Genomic DNA, 23,700 nt, shown 5'->3' with positions numbered 1-23,700 from the left:
TTGCAAGGGGAACAGGCATGAAAAGAAGGGGTTAATCAGAGGTGAGGGCGCATCTATCCTACTTTAACCATAGATCACTAAGACCTTAAAACTCATTTTACTTCTATTATGGGTAGAGTTCAGTCACCTAAAAATTTCTAGTGTACCAGTTTCTCTCTTGCTTCCTTGGGCAAAACAAACCATATTCTCTCTTCTTGATATAATATACCCTAGAATAATATAGTGTTTCTTAGTTTATTCTCGTTCAAGTGTGGGTACTTATATCTATATACAAATTTTTTTTCCTCAAGTGCTTCTAGTGCTTGTACAAGGATTATCAAAACAAACAACTCACCCACAGAGTTGCACAAAACTCAGTGTTTTCTTTTTTAGCTGTATGTCATCATGACTAAGAATATCATGGCAGAAACAGCTACATGTTCATCAAACTCTTTTCCTACACATTTACACAGCATTGCCCATCCCAGGCCACATGAGTGAGGCTGGCCAACAGAATGTGGGTGGAGTGATATACATCACTTCCAGAGTTGCCCATAAAACCTTCCAACACAAGATCTCTCTTGCTCTTTCCTCTTTAGCAGGCCAAATAGAGAGGACACAAAGGACCTGGAGGAAGGCAAAGCCACACGATGGAAGGTGCCTTTGTCTCTGAGTCACCCTTGGAAACAAGCTGGTTGGGGAGGAACATCTATGTAGAATTGATGTTTTGTAGGGAAACAAAATCTTATTCTGTTAAGCTACTGAAATTTGGGGGGTTATTGGCTACATCTTTTAGCCTCCCCCAGATAGGTATGGACTCTGGGCCAAACTGCCTTGGTTCCAATCTCATTTCATCAAAAGCTGTGTGACAATGAGCAAGCTATTTAATCTCTCTAGTGCTTCAATTTCCTTATATATGAGATGGTGATAGTAACATTATGTACTTCACAGAGTATTGGGGGAACCGAATGAGATGTACAGCCTTTTAATAAGCCTAGCATATAAGAAGTTACTATTTCCAAAGATGACTCCCATTTTGAGATCATTTCCAAATATGGATCTCTTACAGAGTTGGATAGATAACTCTAAGCTGATTCGTTAAAAGAAAAATTATCCCAATTTGACATTCAACTGCAAGAGTATTGATTTTTGCAGAAAGAAAATAAGAGCTGAGGAAGGAGGAAAGTAAGAAATAAGGATGGAAGGGAGGAAAAAAGGAAGACTTCTTTCTTTTATACAGCTTATGTGCTAACCCACCTTTGTTAATGTGTCCGGCATAGCAAAAAAGGAAACATATGTCAGCACCAGATAGTTAATATGGACAAAGCAAATTCCAAAGGCTGACCAACATTTTATCTTGTCATTGTTTATAATAGTATCCTGGATATGTTTCTGCCTTGGATATCAAGTATATTAAAAATCCCATGCCCTTTTTTCCCTCTGGCTTTGTTAACATATCCATCCTTGTCCTGTTGTAAAATAAACTGAAATATGCCAATAGCCCTTTGCCATTTTTATGCTTTATTCTAAGATACAGTGTTTACAAATAAAGCACTACAATGCCATACAAACTCTCCACGAATGTACAACTGCACATTTCTTCTAAAAATAGATGAAGATTACAGGTTTTAAAGTGAGTGAGAAACTACAGGAAAAAATCATGGAAACTCAGGAAAATGGGTGAAGCAAAAACTGTACCGTATGTAATAGAAATGGCTCAGTAGCAGTGACAACAAAGCTAAACACAAGGAAATTAGTACTTTGTAGATTAGGTAACAAAAAGCTATAAAACTGCCTGCTTTTGGTGGCTTTGAGGTTTCTTAGAAACAACTCTCACAACATAGGCAAATATGTGAACTTGGTGGCTGACTATTCATCAAGATGTTCTTCACCTTTATGGAAGGAAGTGAGCTTCTATTTTTCTGAAGTCTCCAAGGCATGAACATAAAGAGATATAGCTGCAGAGAAAGAAGAGCTTTTCTACTCCAAAAACAAATTTTGCCTGTTCTGAAAAGAAAAAAAAAAATAGCTGAAAAAAAAGAAACAAAACTAAATGAGATTTTCTGCACTGTTACAAAGCCCAAGGACAGTTCTGATTCGATGCCTAAGCAATTTACATGGAATTTTACTCTGGTGGTTTCTCCAGAGTTCAGCAAATACAAGCGACAGAACAATATACTATTTCTGAGCCACAGGAACCATTTTCAGAGCCCAGTGTATCTAGTTTCAAAATTCTTCACTTCTAACAGTATCCTATAAATGGACTGTAGAGAAAAAAGATCTTTTTCAATCTTTTATGCCAACCAAGTCTTATGGGATATTTGGGGATTTCATTCACTTTCCAGAAGGGTATCTGGGCTCAAGGATCACATGTAGTACAGGGATGAGCATGAACCCAAAGGGTAGTGTTAGTGCTGATGGATAATTTCACTAACGTGGGCAACAGAGTTGGTTTGAATATGAGGACACTTTAGCTCTGGGGTATGTTAACAACAGGGCCTGCCAGTTTCACCAGGAAACCTCCAACACTCAAGAGCTTGGTTTATCAATAACTTGTTCATCCTCAATTACAAAGAGAAAGTAAGAAACTCACCTTTATGTTCTTTAAACCAGTCCTAGAAATTTGAGATAACAGAACATGGCCTGCCTTGGCAATAGCAACAAACATAGAGGAGGGAGACTGTAGCCAGTCAGTGGGACATGTTCCGTCAATTATGAAAATATTTCTACACTTCATTGTGGGGATTTCTCTAATCCTGAGCAGAACGAACACAATTTGGAGCTCTTGGATTCAATGAATAGACTCCTTAGTAATCAGTTAGGCATTTTTTTCTAGCTATCTTTCTGTCTAAAAAGTGTAGTGGCAAAAGTACTAGACAAGAAAACATGAGACAAGAATTTGAGTCACAGTGCTGCCATTAGTCTAGTTTATAATTATAGGCAAGTCACTTCACTTCTCTTTCCTCAGCTCCAAGATGTAGGAGTTTTACTGGCTAGTCTTTAAAATCTCTTTCAGCTCTAAAAGCCTAGACTACTTATAAAGGCTAGCCCTGGCTCCTCCAGCCACTAATCTATGTACACTATTAAAATGATGAGGTCTTGTCTTTTAAATATGCTGTTTTAAGAAAAAAGCATTTTTTCCCTCTTGGCCCCATAATATAAATCCTTTTTTGTGCTAAGACATGCAAATAACAGACACTGAAAAACAAAATTTATTCTTTGCATTTGACATGTCATATTAAAGCTTAGATGGGCACTTTTTTTTAAATCAGTCATCTGATTATATTTTCTTGCTTATTGAAATTAAACCAAACTCATGATTAACATCCAATTAATAATACCAGGTGAAGTACTTTCATGTTGTCTCTTTTCTAAGTAACAGTGATTTTCTTCTGATGGCCTTCTACATCTTGGAAGGTCAGCAGGTCCCCAATTCAGACTCTTGTTCCTAGCTTAGCTGATTTATACCAATTTCTCCAAGAGCAATTTCCTTATATGAATTTCCTTTTTCATAGTGGTCACAGTTCTCTAGCTATATAATAAAAATCATGCAAATCTGGATTTTGCTTATGCTAAATACCGGCTTATTTGAATTGGAGGACCAGTGTTCATTTACTTCAGTGTGAATGAAGCTTGATGCAATGTTTTTCAATGTGACTTCAGCTAAGCCTGCAATCGGCGGAACCTACAATACAGATTGCTATACTTACAAGTCTGATTTGTGACAACTGTGGCATCTAATTGTGTTTTCAGTTCTAGATTTAGCAGCTTCTCTAGCTTTATTCTTCTGGCCAGCTTTTGAATATGATTTTATGTACTCTTAGCAATCAGTCCATTTAATTTGAATTTTTGCTTTTTTCATCAGGATTCAAAATGTAACCCAACAAATTTTGGATGAAGTCTAAAATAGGGTTTTCTCTGATTCACACACACCAGTGAAGAATATAGGATTATATATATGCCTTTATATATAGTTATAAGTATATAGATGTATATATATGTGTGTGTGTGTGTGTGTCCACATACAAATGGACTCTGTGCATATATTCAAACATTCTTTTAAATCCCAATTACCTTTTCTTTGTTAGGTTTAATAGCAATGTAAAATTATATGATCTAAAATATTTCTTATTCACATTATCATCGTAACAACGTAAATCATTACTACTTGTCACTTAGTTAAATTGAAAAGGATTTAAACATTCATTTTAAAACTCTTTTTAAATTACCTTGCTTTTTCATAGAATTCTGCATAGTAGAGAATAATATTTAGTCTATTATTTTTATCTTGAATGTTTTCATGCCAATTTCAGAAAATTGTGACCCTTTTTTATAGCTCATTTGCCTAGAGCCATGGAGAGTAGTATTAAAATATTTTTATTTTTTGCAGACATTAATTTCTGGGATAAATACGCCATCAGTTGTAAGTGGGTTCAATTAAATTTTTCAATGTTTAAATGTTGGATAAGATATCTTTCATTTGACCAGAATCTGTGGAATTGATCAGAAATTTGCATGACAAAATCTTCTCCTTGAATTGCTCCCTTACCAAACTCTTCTCTACCAATAAATCATAGATGAAAAATTTATTCTCAACATGGGAGAAATTACACTTTGCATTTTTCACTGGAATTACAAAGATGGATCAAAGGAAAACAGGAAATAAAAGCAAAGAAAAATAACTTGTGAGATTCTATCAAAATGCTGATTTTACTGGGAATTATTTAATTGAGTCTCCAAACCGAGAATAACTTGGGTTTTTTTGTTTCCTATTTTTAGAAAGAAAATGAAAACAACCATAAAAAATGTAGAGTAGGAGTTTAGTTGAAAAAATAAAAGAAAGAAAGAGGAGAGGAGAGGGGAAAAAAAACCCTTCCTCACACCGCCAAAGAAAACACTGGAGTCTACTTATTCCACACTTACCTTCTGCCATAGAGTGAGGGATACAGTGTATTGCAAACAGAGAAAGCTACAGCCAGGCAGGAGAGCAAGCAAGTTTTCAAATGTTTCTCATCAGTAGGGGCTAAAACAAATAGAGTTGGCCCTTCATTTATTAGAAAACTAAATAAATCAGGTTCATGTCCCAAGGCATTCTGATTAATCAAGGATTTCTTTTTATTCAACAGTGAAACAACAGGGGGGAAAACAGCCTGTTTGGCAATTTTAACATTTGTCTCTATTTTTCTTTGAGTGGGCATTTCTATCTATCATTAGCTATAAAAACTTACCATTCATAGACTAAAAATTACATAAGGGAACAACAAAAGAATAGCAACTCTTTCCAACGATAGAACTGGGGCTTGGTAATTTTTATGGGTGTGAATACTGAGGTATTGAAATGGCAGAAGAGAGGAGGAAAAAGGCCTTTATCGAAGATGGCACATTTTAATGATAACTCACCATGATATTTAGCACTAGTAAAGACCTACAAGTGCTTCTGAAGTGAAATGTGTCATTACCTCCAGCCTCCAAAACATTCTGTCAGTTGAACCTGGCTTTTGTCTTTTGAATCATTCTGCAAGGATGTTTTTGAACTCTCAGCTACTCTCTCAGCAAATCACCTTCTAATATTTAATGAGCAATGAGTACATGAAAAATAGAGTTGTCTCAAGCCTACGACAGGAAACTATATTCTTTGCCTTTGTTTCCTCCTGTTGTCCTTGCTTTTTCATCTTTTCCCCACCTAAATAGAACCATACACACACACACACACACACACACACACACACACACACACACACACACACATATGTAGAAAATTTCTCAAAACTAGTTATTTTCACAGGGGTCCTAGCATATGGCCAAGATCATCCTTTGTGATACTTTTTGGGCAATCCTGATATAACGTATTTGGCACAGAAATCAACTGGTTACTAATTTACATAAATTCTATTCTATACAAATATTAGCAAGTGGAGCAATCTGGAGTATAACAGAACAATGACCAAATTACAGATCATCTGCTAAAGAGATAGCAGAATACACAGACAATAGTCCAATGGGGTGTTCACGGGCGTCACGTGGTATAACACATGTTAAAGGACTCTAAATGGAAAGCACTTTGGACATTAAGGTCATTATTATTGTTGTTATTGTGATATAACAACAGATACACTATGGGGAAAATAAATCCCTAGAAGGCAAAAGCTCTGGTCAGGTTTAATGCAAGGAATCATTTCCTCTCCACATCTAACAGTTGGCACTTGGCAATGAGAATGTAATGTTTGGAGAAACACATCTTGGGCCTACAAAATAGAAATTTGAATATACAAATATATATTATGAAGTATGATAGGATACAAATTGATGTAAAAATATGCTTTGCTTTCCCTGTTTCATGATGTTAAAAATCATACGTTTTTGTGTTGTTGGATGTTGAAGCAGAGTTAGTAAACCCTTTGGTTATGTTTCAGGAATGTTTTCACAGTATATGTTATTACAGTGTTGAAGTTGGTATCTTACATGTTAAGTAGCCTTCTAAAATATTTAGGACTCAACCAAAAATAACTAAACATTAATATAGATCATTCTAATCACATGTTCACTTATATTGTAGGTAGTAAGAATTGATGGTAAGAGTGGAAAGTCATCAAGATTTGCTACTTGGCCCATTTTCATTTACGTGTTTGAGATAGTCAAGTAATCCTGAAGTGCAGGATGTCCATGAAATCTTTGTTGTTAGTTAGGCAGTGGCCTGAGGCTTTAGCTATAGGAAATACTGCAGAAAGATGGTTTATTCCGTAGAGATATTTTCCCCTCCTTAGGCTAACTAGTAAGATACTTGCACCTTGATAGCAGTTCTTGGTTCAGTGTTTGACAATCAATCATTCTTCAAGATGGCGAAGCTGCTGAGATTCAAGAAGCCATTGAGTCAGTCACCTTGCCTTATGAGGCCAAACCCTTTTGGCTTCTGGAAGTTACTCACTGTTTAACAATTCTCTGCAGCTATCTTGAAGAATAATCTTCCCATTTCTTAGGTCACAGTTGTCATGTCACTGGGCTTCGTCTCAATTCCAGTTAAATTATAAAGTGCGGTATATAGTGTTGAACCTCCAGAAAGAACATAATGAGCACAACCATCCTCCATGAAATGCCAAGTTGAAATTACTAGCAGAGTCACCATCCACATCTGAGATGTACAGGAACTTGATAACCATTGTTGTTGTCTTGATCATCACCGTCATCTTCATTAGCGTCATCAGCATCACACTTGCAATATGGGGATCACATTAAGTGATGCGGCAAGATCAGGAAAACCATTATCAAGACAATGTCCAGTTTGGATGTGTAAATATTATCCTGTGCTTCTTGGCCCATTTAGCAAACACTTTCTTTTCAGTGATAAACCTATGCCCCCCATATGGGGCATGTTCATGAAGAAAATATTCATCACACTCATCTCTTCCTTGTTCATAGTAATGATAGGGGACTTTTCTATAGCCTTCTGTCCTAGAAAAGAAAAAAAAAGAAAAGAAAAGGAGAGAAAGATTGTGATGAAGAATGGAGCACTCATTTACAAGAATCCATTATGTGCCCAGTAAATGCATTTACTTGCAAACCCATACATGATTCTTGTCCATGAACTCAGTTAAAAGCTATTATATCTATGAAAGCTTTTAGGAAGATGTACCAGGTTCTTAGTGCTTTAATAGATCAAATAAAATTTATATATCATGCCAATTACATTCAAACATATGGCTATCCTTTGAAACAGGAAATAATATATAATGGAGGAAACTTTAGATAGCCTCTTGCAGAACCTGAAGAAACTGATTTTTCACAGTAAGATATTGGGTTCATCTGAGCACCATTATGCTTATGGTTAGGGAAGAAATACTTGTTCATGAAGACTGTGGCTGAGAGTTACCATTTTGACATTCTGATTAAAACAGTCTGTGAATTATATTGTGCCAATCATTGGTAAGGAAATAGATTTCATTATCCTGATGAAGCATGGAGGATTTGTTTTATTATCTAATTAGAAACTATCCCACCAGTGAGGATATATTGTGGGTAAACATACTCAATTTAAATAAGGATCTGGCAGATTACTCACTTATTAGTGAAGTATACTTTCTAGGTATTCTTGTTAAGCTGTCAGTTTCTCTGAGGCTTTAGGACATTTTGTCCTTCATGATCAAATCTAACTAACCATTGAGTAGACAGCTATCCATCAAGCATCAGAGCAGCAGAAATGACAAAATTGCTTTTGCAAATCAAGCAACCACTAAACTTCTGTTTTTTCAAGCCACAAGTCCCTGCTATGCCACTGATTAAGGGAAAAGTGTTCCTTCTGACATTTGACATTAGACTGGTAAATATTTTTCTTTTTATCACCCCGAGAAGTCACAACTTGATACACTGACAATAAAATGTCATGTCAGCAAAGAACACTGGGAAATAATTGTTGCTTTATCTGTTTCTCAGATTTATGGTATTAAAATGAATTGTGATATTTTGACAAGATCTCAGAATTGGAGTTGCATACAAATAATTTCTTGTGATCTTACTTGCAGTAGGTGTCATTTATCATCCCGTAGACGTGAATGCCATAACAGGCGTCCATGGCCAGAATGAAGGTAAACCACCCTGTGCTGAGATACGAGCCAGACTGGACTCTGAGAGGAATGAAAACAAACAAAACAAAACACAGAACACACACACAGAACAATAAGGTGTGTGAGAAATGAGCAACATTTCATCAAAAACATAGCACTTGTTATCAGGAAAAAGCATTGAGAAACTTGACAATATGTCAAAGATGCACACTTATTTTGAATTATCGCTAAATAATTTATAGGAATTCTCTTGCTCTTACTACCTTAAGCCTCAAAGCTATGTTGTGTGGAAGAGAAGCCATATGGCAAATATCTGAAGTCAAATAATCCTGCTCCCTTCAGGTGAACAATAATTTATTTAAGTTTCCATAAGACACAAATTAGTGCTGTCTATCAGAGGAAAGGTTCTCTTAAAGTTGCTTGGAGCCCAGATGGGAACTGAATGATAATAGTGCTATCTTGCTTACCTGTACATAATATTACTTTCTTGAAGGCTGCTTGGGTTTCTAAGTATAACTTCCATGCAGTGTAGGTAAATAACTTGAAAGCATCTGAAAAATTTCTTTAACTGCTTTCCAGGCATCATAAGACAAGACTTTTCCTTTTTAAGACCTATGTTACCAACTTCTGCAATACACATCTATTGAACAAGCTATATGCTAATCACTGTTCTGGAGACTGGGGATACAGCAATGATCAGAACAACCAAAGCTTCTGTCTTTGTGAAGGCTGGTGGATTGGATTTGGAGGCAGCTATGTTATAAAGGTTGGCCAAGAAAGGCTCCTTTGATCATGAGCACAAAGATCTGAAAAAGACAGAGGGGAGGGTCAAGGAGGAAGAAGCCATGTGGACCACGTGAGAAAAAGGTATGTAAGGAAGAAAGCAGGGCAAGGACAAAATTACAGATATGGAAGTATGCTTGGTATGTTCAAAGAAGAGTTGGGACATGAAGGAACTGCTGGAGAGGGTGGTGATAAGCTTAGATGCAGTGCTGATTTGGCATCTACCAAGTTCAACATGGTTCAAGGCAATGTTCAACAAAAAGCTGGATCTCCATATTTCTTTAGCCAATGTGACTTGATCCATTCAAAGGAGGTAACTGCCCATCTCCTTAAAACTCTCTCCATAGGGGCATTTGAACCACCCCAATTTGTTTGACAGCTGCGTAGCAACACCTCTAGAAAAGATTAAATGGTCTACCTTCCTTCTAGACTTCTTGGCCTACAGGAGCCAGTTCTACAAACTGACACTTAGATACTGATAACCGCTCTCTGGATACAGCCCTCCAGCCAGTTGTTGCTCCCACTGATGCTCAATATTGTTGATGCACATCCCAGTACCAAGCCATCACTGTGCTATAATTATTAGCCTTGAATCCTTTGCTGCCGCTGCTGCTTTTTAACAGGCACTGCTTAGTGTCAAATTACTTACAATGTGCCATTATTTCAGGAAAAACATAAACTCACAGTGGGGGTTGATGATCAGATTTTTTAGCTTTTTACTTTCATTGACTTTGGGTGATTTACAGGGAGAGACAAATTCAGCCCATACACATCCTCTCTGCATACTTGTCACCGAGTCTGAAATGTTACTACCTAAGTAGCCATTCCTTTGCATCTTCTGGTGTATGGAAAATATTCCAGAAACTGGATCACATCGAGTTACATGCACTTTCCTCTGTGGTAGTAGCAACAACATGGGACAGCAATAGATGCAAAATGAGTGGGAAGATGTCTTAGGGAGGCGACATACACTAACGATCAACTTTGCTTTTTAGACAACTTAACCTGCCATCAATCCTGCATTCTGGGGTCTAAGGAGGAGCAGCATTGATGGGAATTGCTTAAAGCACCATCTGCTTAAAAAGCCCTTATCTGAAAATGGGGAGAGATCAGAAGAGGCAGGATTCTTGACAAAATGCTCCCAAATCGAATCCAAACATTTTGTCTACATACTGAATTTGTCTAGTTATTATTCCTATGGAATTGTGTAGTCTTTTTTTTTTTCTCTTCTTTCTCATACTATTTGTTCTACCTTTAATTCCCTATCTTGTCTGTTCTTCATTATTAGGCTGACCAGCACTCATAAAGATCACTAAAAATTATGGCATTTGTTTGTTTCTACATGATGAGAAAAAAAACAAGTCTCATGTATTTATCCACCTATTCACTTTTTCAACAAACATATATTGGGATCCTATTATGTGCCACTGACTGTGCTGGGAGCCTGGTGATGAATATTTTCTGAAGAGTACCTGGTCTAGTCAGGGAGGCACACACGTTAAAACAATTGATCACACTACAGTGCAACAAAGCACAGCCACGTGTTTCAGAGTCAACACGGAGTGCAGTCAGAATTGGAGTGAGAATATCTGGTTTCACACTGCAGCTCTGCCACTACTCGAACATGAGGCTGTGGCCACTTATTTAGCCTCTCTGGGTCTCATTTTCCTTGTGTCTAAAATAAGACAGTTGAACTAAGTCATAGTCAAGGTTTCTTCTAATTTAAAAATAAAATGATTCTGTACAGGAGCATCACCTTCAATAGTCAGTCTGCAGTTAAGTTTTAAGCACTGTACAGTATCATGCTCCATGCATACTGGGCGTTGGAAACATGTGAATGAGCAAACATGCGAATCGGTCAGATCACATTTGATGCTCCCTTGTGTGATGGACATGACACTAAATGTATGGGATATATATAAAAGGACAAACTGGGTATAAAGTTTTATCTGGCAATGGGAGTGACAATGGTCACAAAACTTTTGTGGGGAGAACTCCATGATTCCCTCCTCTACACTGCCACTCATGGAAGCTGTTGCAATGGCTTGTGAAGGCCAAGGCCACAAATGAACCATAGTGCTAAGGGTAAAGGTGAATTTGAGTGAGAAAAGATAATCACAATTGGGAAAATCATCCTCCCTTTGATGTGGTCCCTTCACAGAGGTGCTAATTATCAAAGACAAAGATAATATGATATCTCCAGGAAAAAGAGAAAGATCCTCTTTGCAACATATGGACACTTATTCTGCAAAACAAGCTCTCCTGACTCATTCTGGTCCAGCCCACACAGTCATTTCTGAAGGTTCATCAGTAAGCTTCCAGAACAGAACCCTCAAAGAATAAAGAAGAAACTATTGTCGTAGTGGCTTCTCTATATAACTGTGTTCTCTTTACCACAGGAAAAGAGGATCAAGAATTTCAGGGTCCAACATCTGGTCAAAGATGTCTGCATCTTACCACCTAATAAGGAAACTTCACCACATTTCTGATACTTGATTCCTTTTGGGCCTAACCTGATTTGTTTTATTTCTGTGTAGACAGGCCACGCTAATTAGCTCAATAGCTCTTTAAACAAGATGTGTTGCATTTGATTCAGATGAGGGAGGTTCATACTGCCCAAGTGCCCTGTCCTACAAACAGCACTTAATTAGACAGTTGCACTTCCTTTCCCTGATGCCTCTGATATATTTTGGATGTGAAATGGCATGGGGTTTCCTACCCACAGTAGAAGGTGGGGCTAGCAAAGTAGTTTTTTCCTCAAACTATTTGGAGCTAACGCCCATACAATGATGCTTGCAGTGGAATCACGACAACTGCTGGACAAATACAGGAATTCTTCCAAATAAATGCCTAGTAATCTGGGCCCCTAGAGGAACTCACTGGCCTGATGGCACTGGTTCTGGCACATCTTGTAGCTGCACCATTTCCAAACTCTCCTGGGTTGGTGTGTGGGCATACTAGAAATGAGAAAGTATAAATTATACCCAACTAGATCTTTAAGTTTCAATAAAAACTGCAACAAAAGGACTTCACCTGAAGTATGTGAAACTGTTTATGATTTCCAGCTTGGAAAGACTTACTGATAACCATCCAATTCCTTAAACTGATAACTATCAAATGCCTTAAAAATTCCTAAAGGGTCTCCTCCGGGGCCAAATACTGTCTCATAATTTGTCACTAATGCACGCAGCACTAACTATGTATCAGCTGGCCATCAACCATAGCACTTTTTTTTACCCTCCACATTTGGGGATCAATAAAAACAATTATTCTCATCCACAAATAAACAATCAAGATTCCCACAGGGATGATAAGAGAATTTAAGCCCCTAATTCAGTGCAATAGGAAAGCTTAAATTAATGCAGCAGAATAATGAGCCATGCAGGGGAAAATAAAGGCAGAAGTGTGAAGAGGAAGCCATCAATCCTTTGATTTTACTGGTCAGGCTCTGCATCCTGCTGCTCCTTGGTAATCAAGATACTTACAACTTGGAAACTACTTAAATTTACTTGTGCATCTCTTGGGAAAATGATGCTGTCAAGACCTTGATGTAGCACATGCTTGAAGGCATATCATTTAAGATATGATCATTCATCTAGTTTATTTCAAATAAAATATAAGCTACTTTACCCTTGCTGTTTACCCCTATTCCTTCATGGCGAAAGGCTATCACATGGATACAGGGATTCCTTGTTTGTCCAGCTATCATGATATTTATCAGTCTCTGTAGGTTTGTCTGTCAGCAGCCTTCATTTGCCTGTCCCTCTGTTTCTGAGCACACTCTGTCCTCTTCTTATTTCTGGAAACATATTGTGAAGCACTTTCTTCCTATTACCTGGCAAGCTGGAGACCTGTAACTGAGCGACATTTCCTTTTCAGATAATTTCAGGGAAGGAACTGAGGAAATGGAAATGGCTACTCTTCAAAAGAGAACTGGATTACATTGGATTTATTAATCTATTCACAAAATGCTCTGCTAATTATTGAATACCAATAGTTCAATGAGTTGGGTTCTGAACTCAAGAAACTCATACTTTGATGACAAAAAATTGTAGCAGTTTCTCTAGATTAGGGTTTCTCAATCTCAGCACTATTGACATTTTTGGACAAGATAATTCTTTGTTGTGGGGTTGCTGCCCTATGCAGTTGTCTCATACATTTTATCCAACTCTCCTCTGCTTCAAGCTCATCTGGGACCTAAGAAGGCAGTAGATTTCTTGACTCACGAGGGCCTACTCTCACTTTAGGGTGATTGCTCTGAGGGTGTCCTTGACCCTAAACAGCCAGATTCCTCTTATCTCCAGTTCCTACTCTGGTCATTCACTGTACCCTGGTTTTCTTCATCCAACCAACATCTTACTTCCTTTTCCCTTCTTTACACACCCATCTAAACCCAATATCTTACTTTTTAACAACCTTAGAAATTAGCAAACTCAGTTGACCCAAAGGACAAGTCTTAGCGTGCAATGGGAAAATGTACAATTAGGAATGGAGAAAAAGTGTCAGGTGGGACAAGGACAAGGAGTTCAGAAGCCTCAGTATCTGTGGTTACCTCTTTTCACGGAATGGTTCCTTTGGGGGCCTTTGGCTCAAACTTTGCAGCTTCAATTCTACTGTTTCTTTCATGAACTCATGAAAGTCAAGCCTCAGGCACTCAAAGCTAACATTTCAAAAGCATAATAATCATTTATCAAAGCCTGAAGGGTATCAAGACCCCCCTCCCAATAAAGGAGGTTTATTGGAGAGCACGGTAGTGGCAGCAGCTTCTGAAATCTGCTACACTCAGGGGTAAAAAGAGAATTTAAAAGAAGAATTAATCAATATTTCATGTCTTGTTTTAACACTATTGGACCTCAGTTCTCTCATCAATATACTACACTGGCAGGATAAATAAAAACAGCAAAGTAAGTTTTCAGATATCTTCCTAGGGAGAAGAAATACCTGACAGAATACAGATTATTCAATTAAAAGCATTCTTTCCCTCATTTTTTTCAAAAGCACATGGATAATGAAAGAATACATTTAAACAAAGAGACTTGGCAAGAAAAACAGCTGATGATTATCAGTAGCACCTTGGGATTCAATCTAATATTGTGAACCAGTCTAATGGAAGCAGAGCTCAAAGTGTGGAAACAATTTCAGCTGTCCCCAAGTCATATATTTTTGTATATCATTCAATAGTTGGGAGCTATGGAAATGCTCTGCAGTTTGCCCATTGTATTAGCACTGTATATTTGTACTATCTATCAACAGGACATGCTCAGCACATTTTCAGGCAGCAACAACTTTCTGCAAATCAGGCAGTGGAATTCTCAGTCTTGTCTTGAATCATTTGCAAGTGGACATAAGCTTTTCAAGTGAATAAAAACATCATTCGGTGGCTGGTAATTCTTAAGAGAATGAATGAAGTGAAAGGAATCCAGGCCTGAAAAATAATAAAAAATGGAAAATGGAGAAAGCAGTAAAGCTTAGAGGAAGATTGTACTGCTATCCCAATCAGCTAATGCAAACCACCTGTGCTAATCAGTAGGCACTTGGACTGTGAATATAACATAGTTTTTCTGCTGGAGAATCGACAGCACCCTCTGACTGGTGACGAACGCAATGAAATTGTACAAAAGGAGAATAATAAGAAACAACTGTGTTCTTTTCAAAAATGTTCATTTAAAAGTAAAATGGTACAGCTCTCAAAGGTATGATTTATGGCTGCTGCAGAAACAGAAGATCCCACTCACAAAAACTGCTTTGTTCATTCGTCTCAGAAATTAAAAGATTATTTTCTCCTTGTCCTTAGCCTTTAATGCCTCTTTAATTGGAAATGCTGATTTTCTAGATTTCATTCACTTTCTTAACTGAACAATGGAACCCTAAGAATGGCAGGAAAGGATGAAAGCAATTTTTAGGGTCCATTTCATTTATCAGTGGTCGGTTTCTTAACCACTCAATATGGGTGGGTGCTATGGGCTGAATTGTGTTCCCCTCACATTCATATGTTGAAGCCCTAATCTCCAGTTTGATGATATTTCATATTTGGTGATGGGGCCTTTGGGAGATAACTAGTTTTACATGAGATTAGCAGGGTAAGTCGTCATGTGATGAGATTGTGAGGATGAGACTAGTTTCCTTATAAGAAAAGGGAGAGACACTCTCCCTCTTGCCACCATGTGAAAACACAGCCAGAAGGCAGCCATCTACTAGCTAGGAAGAGAGCCTTCACCAGAAACCTGTAATGCCGGTACCCCGATCTGAGACTTCCAACTCCCAAAACTGGGAGAAAATAAACTTCTGCTGTTTAAGCCACATGATATTTTGACCTAGGATGGCCAGAGCAGACTCAGACAATGAGTGTCCCTCAAGCCCCTCCTTAACACACCTGAACTCCACACTGCTTTTTCCAGGACTTCTTAAACTCTTTGCTCTAATCACGTGGGCTCATTTATTGCCCGTTAAACACAACCTGTGCATGTCAGCCTCTATCTTCTTACTCCTTACTTCTGTGTGCTTTTCTTCTTCCTGAAATGCTCTCCCCAGTGTCCTCTCCAGCTTTCAATCTTATCTATCAAACTGCAATTCTGTCTACTCTCGTTGACTCAAGAAAGATGTGTTGAGTACTTTCTAGATGTGAGGCATGTTGCTGGCCACTGGAAAACCAAAGTGCCCCTGAGTTGAAATCAGTTAAGTCAGAGACAAACTCAGTGACTATTTTCCAAACCAGGGCTTTTCAGGAGGTAATTCCCCTGGATGTGCTATGGGAAAACTGAGGAAAGAGCAACAAATACAGCTGAGAGAATTGAAGAGAATATTCCTTCTCCAATGGGAGGTAAGAGCTGAGCTGTGGATTAAGGCTGAGTAGGAATATTAGGCAAAGAAGGGAGGAGGAGGAGGGCTTTTCAGGCAGAAGAAATGGCCTGTGATGTTGTACCGAGGTATAAAAGTAATGGGAACAGAGAGTCATTCTGATCTATCCCCTAACATGGTACAGACCTCAAAGCATTATCAGTGTTTACTTCTGCAGTAGATTGTTGGTTAGAGACAGGATGCATAAATAGCACTAATTTATTTTTCTTTTTTACATTATGTTTTGAAATATTAGAGATAGTTTGATGTTTCATATAGTTAGTTTTTCAGATGAAAGAAATTTATGGATCTGGAGAAAAGTATCCAGAGGAAAATTGACAGAATTATGTTTTCTTCTTCATTAAATTCCTCATTAATTCAGAGTTGAGAATGAATGCAAACAACATACGACTAAGAATAAAACAATTAAAAATGTATGATGATAAAGGATGCACCTAGTAGTGCTCATCTGTATTATAAACTAAGTTACAAATCATGAGCAAAGTCATCTAATCTCCACTTATCACCAAGCAGGCTTCCTCCATATACACCTGGGGGCTCTTGATGTGTTCCATTAATGGAAACAGTTTTTACATAAACATTAAAGGTATTGAGTTTTTCAAAAAAGTAGTGGAAATTCAAACAGATGTCACTGCTGCTTTAAGAATATGAACCCTTTGAAACACCTTTCAGGTCTGGAAACAGTGAAATAACTGACCTCTAAATTAGTATATCCTCTACCTATTAAAGCATCTGGGAGAAGGAATGAGATTATAAACGCTCATCTCCAGTCTATAACTTTGTTACCTTCCCTAGATCTCCGTTTTTCCTAAACAGTCCATAATTTTGAAGACTCGAGATATTACAGATAGAGTTTCAGACTATTCAAGCTGCTTGTCTCAGTGACCATTGAGTTTCTTGCAACCTTCCTGTGCTAGATTATATTGTTCATTCCACCCTTGAACATAGCTTGCCTGTGGGTGCAGTTAACTTTTCTTCCTCATTGAATTTGGGCTTGGTCAAATGACGTGCTGTGATGGGTAGAATATGAGCAGAAGTCAATATTGTGATAGTGTCCAGTAGAGGTTTTAAGAAGCATCACATGGTCCCCATTTCTCATATTTCCCTTTATCGTGAGAACAACACATCCAAGGTAGGGGTTGTTCCTTCAGCCGGGTTCTGGGATGAGGAAGCTTATGGAACCAAAACATGAGCCCAAAACTGGAGCCAAGTCCAGCTAAGCCTAGCAAAGCTATTGCTAATCACAGATTTATAGGTATGAAATAAAAATATTTTTCTAAATCGCTGAGTTTCAGGGTTGTTTGCTATGTAGCAAAAAGCTAGTATTTTTCTTTTTTTTTCTTTTATAGATATATTTTATGTTAAGTTCTGGGGTACATGTGCAGATCGTGCAGGATTGTTACATAGGTATATACATGACATGGTCTGCTGCCTTTCAATTGATAACTGCTATTGTTTTTAGAGCATTTATATGTACTGGACATTGTGTCAGTAACTGTGCATTTGTTGCCTCATTGAATCCTCACATCAACCCCATCCTATTCAGAGTACTAATATCCTTATTATACAAAGGAATACTCAGGAAAGTATAAAGTACTTGTGCAAGGACAGTCTGACATTAGAGAACTCAAGTCCTTTACTAAGTTCTTTCTTGGCCACTGCTCAAGCATCAATCTGATATAGCAACCATCGAAGGATTTCCATTTTTCTACTGGCTCTACTATTAAAGCTCTGGGAAACCATGAACATGTCACTTCTTCCTGGGGTACAGTTTCTCTAGTGGTAGAATAAGAGGACTGATCTAGGTAGACTTAGGGTCTTTCAGCATTATCAGCAATTCTGTAAATGCAACTACATAGTAACATAGAGAAATTGTAAATGTACAGTTGCATTTTTAGTATAGAGATACTATTACCATTTTACAGATTTGTGCTTGTAATTTCACAATTCAAAGCATATTTTAGAACTTCACCCATAGTCATGTACAAACAATAGCTTTAAGCTGCTGATGAGGATATCTGCATCAATTTTCAAAGAAATAAAGAGATAAATCTTGAAATAAATATCAAGTTCTACAATCTCCTTCATCCTCCAAGCCTGGCTTTCTTTCAGTGCTTAGTTTCTATAACTTTGAAATAAATTCCTGTCTCTGGCTAATGTCAGCTGGAGGAGGCATCTGTTCCTTGCAACCAAAGATTGAAGTTGGATTGGTTGACCTCTAAGATGTTCTTTAACACAATTGAGTCTATTAAATACTCTGGGTATAATTAGGGACTTTACTTCCAACTAATTCTTGACTCTTATTAACAATCCATCTTTGATCTCAGCCTAGTTTTATACTTAAGCTTAGAAAAAAGTTGCTTCTTTCTAACTTACCCTTCAACTTATCTTAAAATCATGCCCTTTTTAAATTGATGTGGGCTTCAGTATTCTGAATGCTAATCACCCTTCTCTACCTAAGGCATAGGTGTCTGCTTCCCTGCTAACCTGATAAAGATAATTAAAAACTTTGGCTTTCTCTTTTAGTTCACCTATCAGCCACTCCTTCTGCATATACTTTCCTATGACTTAAAAAAAAGACTGAAATCAGGTTGGAATACATCGAAACAGATAAAAGAACTTTTCCTGCCACTTTACTTTTTAGAGGAGAAATGAAATGATTCGCTTTTCTTTAGGTTTTTGACTTAACTGGAGCTTGAATTAAACCAAACTTTTCCTTTAGAAATAGTAATAGGAGAGAGTCAGACCCAAACTTATTCTGACAAAAATCATTTCTGAGTCCCTGTTTGCTTTCAAAAGAAAAGTTATATTTAAAATAACTTTTAAGCAATTGAAAATTTTAACAAGTATTTAAGAGTGATTTAAGGTGATTTCACCCCAGGGAAGGAGACTAGGTCTCCAAGTCTTGTTGCTTAGGGCTCCAGTACTGCTGGGATCATTGTTAAATGAGCCTCAGCCAGAGCCTAAGTAATGAGCCACACATAAAAGTGAAATTTAAAAAATATAAAGCAGCTCTGACCTTCTTCTCGTTAAAAAAGACTAATTTTATAGCCACTTCCTGTCTATTTGAAGCTATTGCCACTTTTCTGACTTCGGCTCAATACATTACTTCGGCCCAAAAAATTACTTGGAGGGAATATTTTCAATAGGAAAATCTAAGCGATTACCCCAGCAACCCCATCTATTATTATTATTTTTTTTATCAAACTCACTAGAAGGAGGCTCATTCAATTAGGAAAGGTCAGAAGCAACAACTGACATATGGATCTGCAGGCATTTAGAATTTTAGCGTCTCTAAAGAGGAAGCTTTAAAGCCTGTCATTTTCCCAATAGGCTGACATTAATTGACTACCTTATTAAAAATACCTGTGCCAAATAAGAGGGTATCATCAGCATATCAAGGCAGGTGCTACTGTCATTGTCCTACTCCAGCACAAGCACATTCCTAAATGGGGAGTCAATCTGCTCCATCAGAATACCTGAAGTCAAGTGACTTGGTTATGAAATCTCCTTGAAACAAAGCCAATGGAGTCTCACCTATTAAACAAATATATTAAACAAAAATTGCCCATTATGGTAGAATGATATTCTAATTAAATTTTGCTAAGGAATTTCAGTTCTAAAAATAACTGTTTTTCTCTCCATTATTGAAATGGGTTGGGTTTGAAATGAGAAAATTCTTCCTTTGAGGTCCATCCAGATTTTCCAACGGAGCTAAACTCCTTGCTTAGTGAAGGGAAGAATTTCTTCTGTGGAGGTGGTTGGGGTCTTTTCCAGAGTGTTGCTACATAGTTCAGCTGGCAATCTATGATAAAAAGATCTGTTTGTTTGTTGCTTACAGTAAATCTGTGCCTAGGAAGAAGTCCTTCTGTGCACACCCTCCCCATACCAGAACCTCTAGAAACCTGTAGAACCAGGGTCTTCTCTCCTTTTTTTCCACAATAACTGATTTTGCCCTCACCAGGAAAAGAGAATCAGGAACATCAGAAAATGTCAAGAAAAGAGATACATTCCAATACTTAAAGGGTCATCTCTCAAAGAGAAGAAAACAGTAGTAATTTCTTCCCTTCAAGCAGGACAGATAAGTTTCACCTGTCTCTGGAATTCTTCCAGTGCAGTATTTTTGTTGACCTGGAGTAGCCAAAATGTCATAAAGAGAAAACTAGAACACAGAGCTAAAGCAATATATCCTAGAAAATTTCAGGGAAAAGTACACAATAGAACTTAGAAAATGTCCTTGACTTGAGAGCAGCTACTTGAAACATGAGAATGTTGTATCTCCACAGATTTTCCTACATTGTAACAGTGACAGAATGTCAAAAAAAAAAAAAAAGAAATCTCCATGTCCAGCTATAAAAATGAGAAGAATCTGGCAAAACAGCTGAGGAGATTCTCTACCCAGCAAATTTCCTTTCACCACGTGGTGGTAACACTTCAGGCCAATGTTTCTCAACCCTGAAATTCTGACTGCAAGGATTGCAAAGAAGTCACTGAAAGTAAGAGCTCCTGAACTCTGAAAGCTGTTACAGAGTGGCTGTAGTTGAACAGAATTACCTACCAACTCTTGCTTTTGGAGCTCTCTTGGTAGTTCCCTTCCCATCCCCTTACCTCTGCTGAGTCTTAAGGGCCCACAATCTGGCCAAGATGTTGAAAAGAACTACATATTCAGAGGGGAAACATGAGGCATGACATTTTGTGAAAGCCTCACCCACAAGTTAGAAGGTGCATTGAAGGTAGCTTCTTTCATTTCCTCATGAACCGGGCAAAAGGAAACTGATGAGTGATGCTGACCACTTAGGTTCTTATCAGCTTTTTCCTTATCATCGCAGCACCAATCCCTGTGCTTCTGGAGCAGAATATTCTAGCCCCATGTACCATCTTCTTACTCCTGAAAAATGGTTTACTGTCAAAAGACAAAAATCTCCTATAGGGTACAAGCCCACAGTCCTACTACTTTTTCCGGAGGCATCTTCTCTTGTCATTCTAGCCACCGATGCCACAATACCACAGACCTCACCCTCCAACCCCTGGAACACTAGCCCCTTCCCCCTAGTCACAGCCCTGATCTCCCTAGAGACATTGCTTCCCAGTCCTCTCTAATCTTTCCCAAGCTCCATTGTCCACCATTGCTACTGGTAATAGATTCTGATTTCATTGTCCTGTGGGCATAGTCTGGATATTGGTATTTATTAAATTTTTAAAGCCTTACTAGGTGGTTATAATGTGGTAGGCAGCAACCAGGGTTAAAAATCACTGTGTAAATGGTGGTTAGGTTTGAGAATTCCATTAGAAGTTGAGTTCCATTTCATTATGAATTAACTTAGCTTCTGAGAATTCATCTGAGAATCTAACCGCTGTTTTAAAATTTGTCTCTTTAGGAAAATGTATCCCAATTTATACACAGCTGACTTGCAAACTAACTGGAAACGTGCCAGTAGGGATTACTTGTTGGCAAAGGTGCCCCATCTATCCAAGTCGATTATGTCTGGCACATAGTAGACACTCAATTTGTCCAAACTTAGTTGAATAATTTTGGAATGCATCCTGTTCCTAAGTAAGAATCTGCCAACATAATTTTTCTGAAAACATTTTAAGCATTTTTGGTGATGTTTTCTCAATGATGATGTAACAGAGAGACTCCACGATGTGTCTAAGGATATACCAAGGAGATGTCAGGAATCCAACCCAAATTACCACGAGAAGTTCCATAGGCCTTACTCTATTAGTCCATTCTCACGTTGCCACAAATAAGTACCTGAGATTGCCCCACAAAGAAAACAGGTTTAGTTGGCCCATGGTTTCATGGGCTGCACAGGAAGCATGGCTGGGGAGGCCTCAGGAAACTCACAATCATGGCAGAAGTCAAAGAGGAAGGAGGCATATCTTACATGGCCAGAGCAGGAGGAAGAGAGAAAAGGAGGAAGTGCTATATACTTTTAAACAACCAGGGCTTCTGAGAACTCACTAACTATCCCAAGAACAGCAAGGGAGAAATCTCCCCTCTCCCCTGAATCTCACCTCCCACCAGGCCCCTCCTCCAACACTGGGGTTTACAATTCAACATGAGATTTGGGCAGGGATACAAATCCAAACCATATTACTCACAGACAGCCATGTCATCATTTACCTCCAGAGCTGGGTCTTAAACTCCTTTTTCTAGTCAGTTGACCCATAGCTCAGTTAGAATCCTGACTTGATCTGGTAGAATTGAAATGTGCTCTGTGCTTTTTATAAATAACAAATTACAGTGAAGTCCTGGCCATAAACAGTATGCCTTAGAAAGGAGAATAAATGATGCAGAAGCTCCAAAACATGGCGAGATGTGCTTCTGTAATTTATTAGACCCCCTCCCCCAGGAGATATATCAACATCAAGAGGCTTATTCATTCTTAAATCCCTGAAATCACAAGGGGAAATATCAATTTAACTAAATTAATCTCAGTGTCTTAAATCTTCACTGCAAAGCAAACTCTCAGAAAATTAAGAGTGCCATTTGTACCATCCTTCAGTTGTAAAGCACACACCTAAGGGACTCTGGTGGCAGTTACTGTCTCAAGTCATCCTACAGATGCAGGCAAGGCCGTCCTCCTGCTTTTGGTTGCCTCCATGCATCCACTTACTGCGATGGCTTCCAGTTTCACAATCAGCAAAGCCCCACGGTGACATCTGCATGCCAGCTTCCCATAGGAAAGCTTCTGTAGTTGCATGTCAGCACAAAGTTCTTTCAATGATGTTGCATCTCAGACATGTCATTTTATTTATCAGAAGGCCACTTTTTGGTTTTTAAATGGCCTTGGACTTGCCATTTCTTTAAGTAGCCTTGACCAGAGAATAGCAGCTGCTGTTCACCTGAGGCTGCGTTTGTAGCAATTCTCCAAAACTAGCATGCTGTGAATAGGACTGGTGCATTCAGGATGGTACCCAGATTTATGTGAAAGGCTTTTTAAAAGTGAACAGTCGATTTGCACATCGTCAGAGAAGGAAACCTAAGTGCTCACAACCATGGTGTTAAGTACTGTTTCCTTCTGCTTGAGGTCCAGGAATTCATGGCGATATTAACACAGCCAAAGAGTATGTCAGAGAAGGAATGGCTCCAGCTCCTGAATGATTTTGTTTGATTAATTAATGGATGAATTTGATGGGGCACCTCATTCTCCAGGAGATGAATGGCACTCTTGACTTTTAGCTCTTCCTGATCCTGCATGCCCTGTTAGTCACTGAGTTGTGTTCATTCATTCTGTATGTTGTCTTTTGCATCTTTTTCTTTGCTTCCCACATGACTAAAACCCAGGCCATAAGGTGACTTGGGTACAGAGCTCAGACTAGTACCACCACCCACTGTGGAACATCTGCGGACTCTACAGTCACCTTTAACAGAGGGGAATGACGTGGTGACATGGCTCACGACAGCAGAGAATCCAGTCACAGGGAACAAACCTCACCTCCCAAGGTGTCCCTTCACAATGCTGGTATATTCTATACAATCACACAAATGGGAGGCAGAAAAGCGGGTAAAATAAAA

General features: G+C 38.3%; 1 protein-coding gene across 3 annotated transcripts in view; it reads right to left on the bottom strand.

Moving 5' to 3' along the window:
• Positions 1-1,483: 1,483 nt before the first annotated feature.
• The window catches only part of ST6GALNAC3 (ST6 N-acetylgalactosaminide alpha-2,6-sialyltransferase 3), a 580,668-nt gene continuing 558,451 nt past the window's right edge, over positions 1,484-23,700 (bottom strand). For all 3 annotated transcript variants that reach the window (XM_002750988.6, XM_035251923.3, XM_054236432.2), the window contains 2 exons: positions 8,490-8,597; positions 1,484-7,428 (listed from right to left, as the gene is read on the bottom strand). In XM_002750988.6, the coding sequence (XP_002751034.1) occupies positions 7,242-7,428; positions 8,490-8,597 (295 nt within the window). In that variant the 3' untranslated portion in view covers positions 1,484-7,241. The remainder of the gene's footprint in view (positions 7,429-8,489; positions 8,598-23,700) is intronic.

The sequence above is a fragment of the Callithrix jacchus genome, chromosome 7 (genome assembly GCF_049354715.1).
Source record: "Callithrix jacchus isolate 240 chromosome 7, calJac240_pri, whole genome shotgun sequence".
In the NCBI taxonomy this organism is placed as follows: domain Eukaryota; kingdom Metazoa; phylum Chordata; class Mammalia; order Primates; family Cebidae; genus Callithrix; species Callithrix jacchus.
The sequence above is the reverse complement of the archived record's forward strand: the minus strand, read 5'-3'. Positions and strand labels throughout refer to the sequence as shown.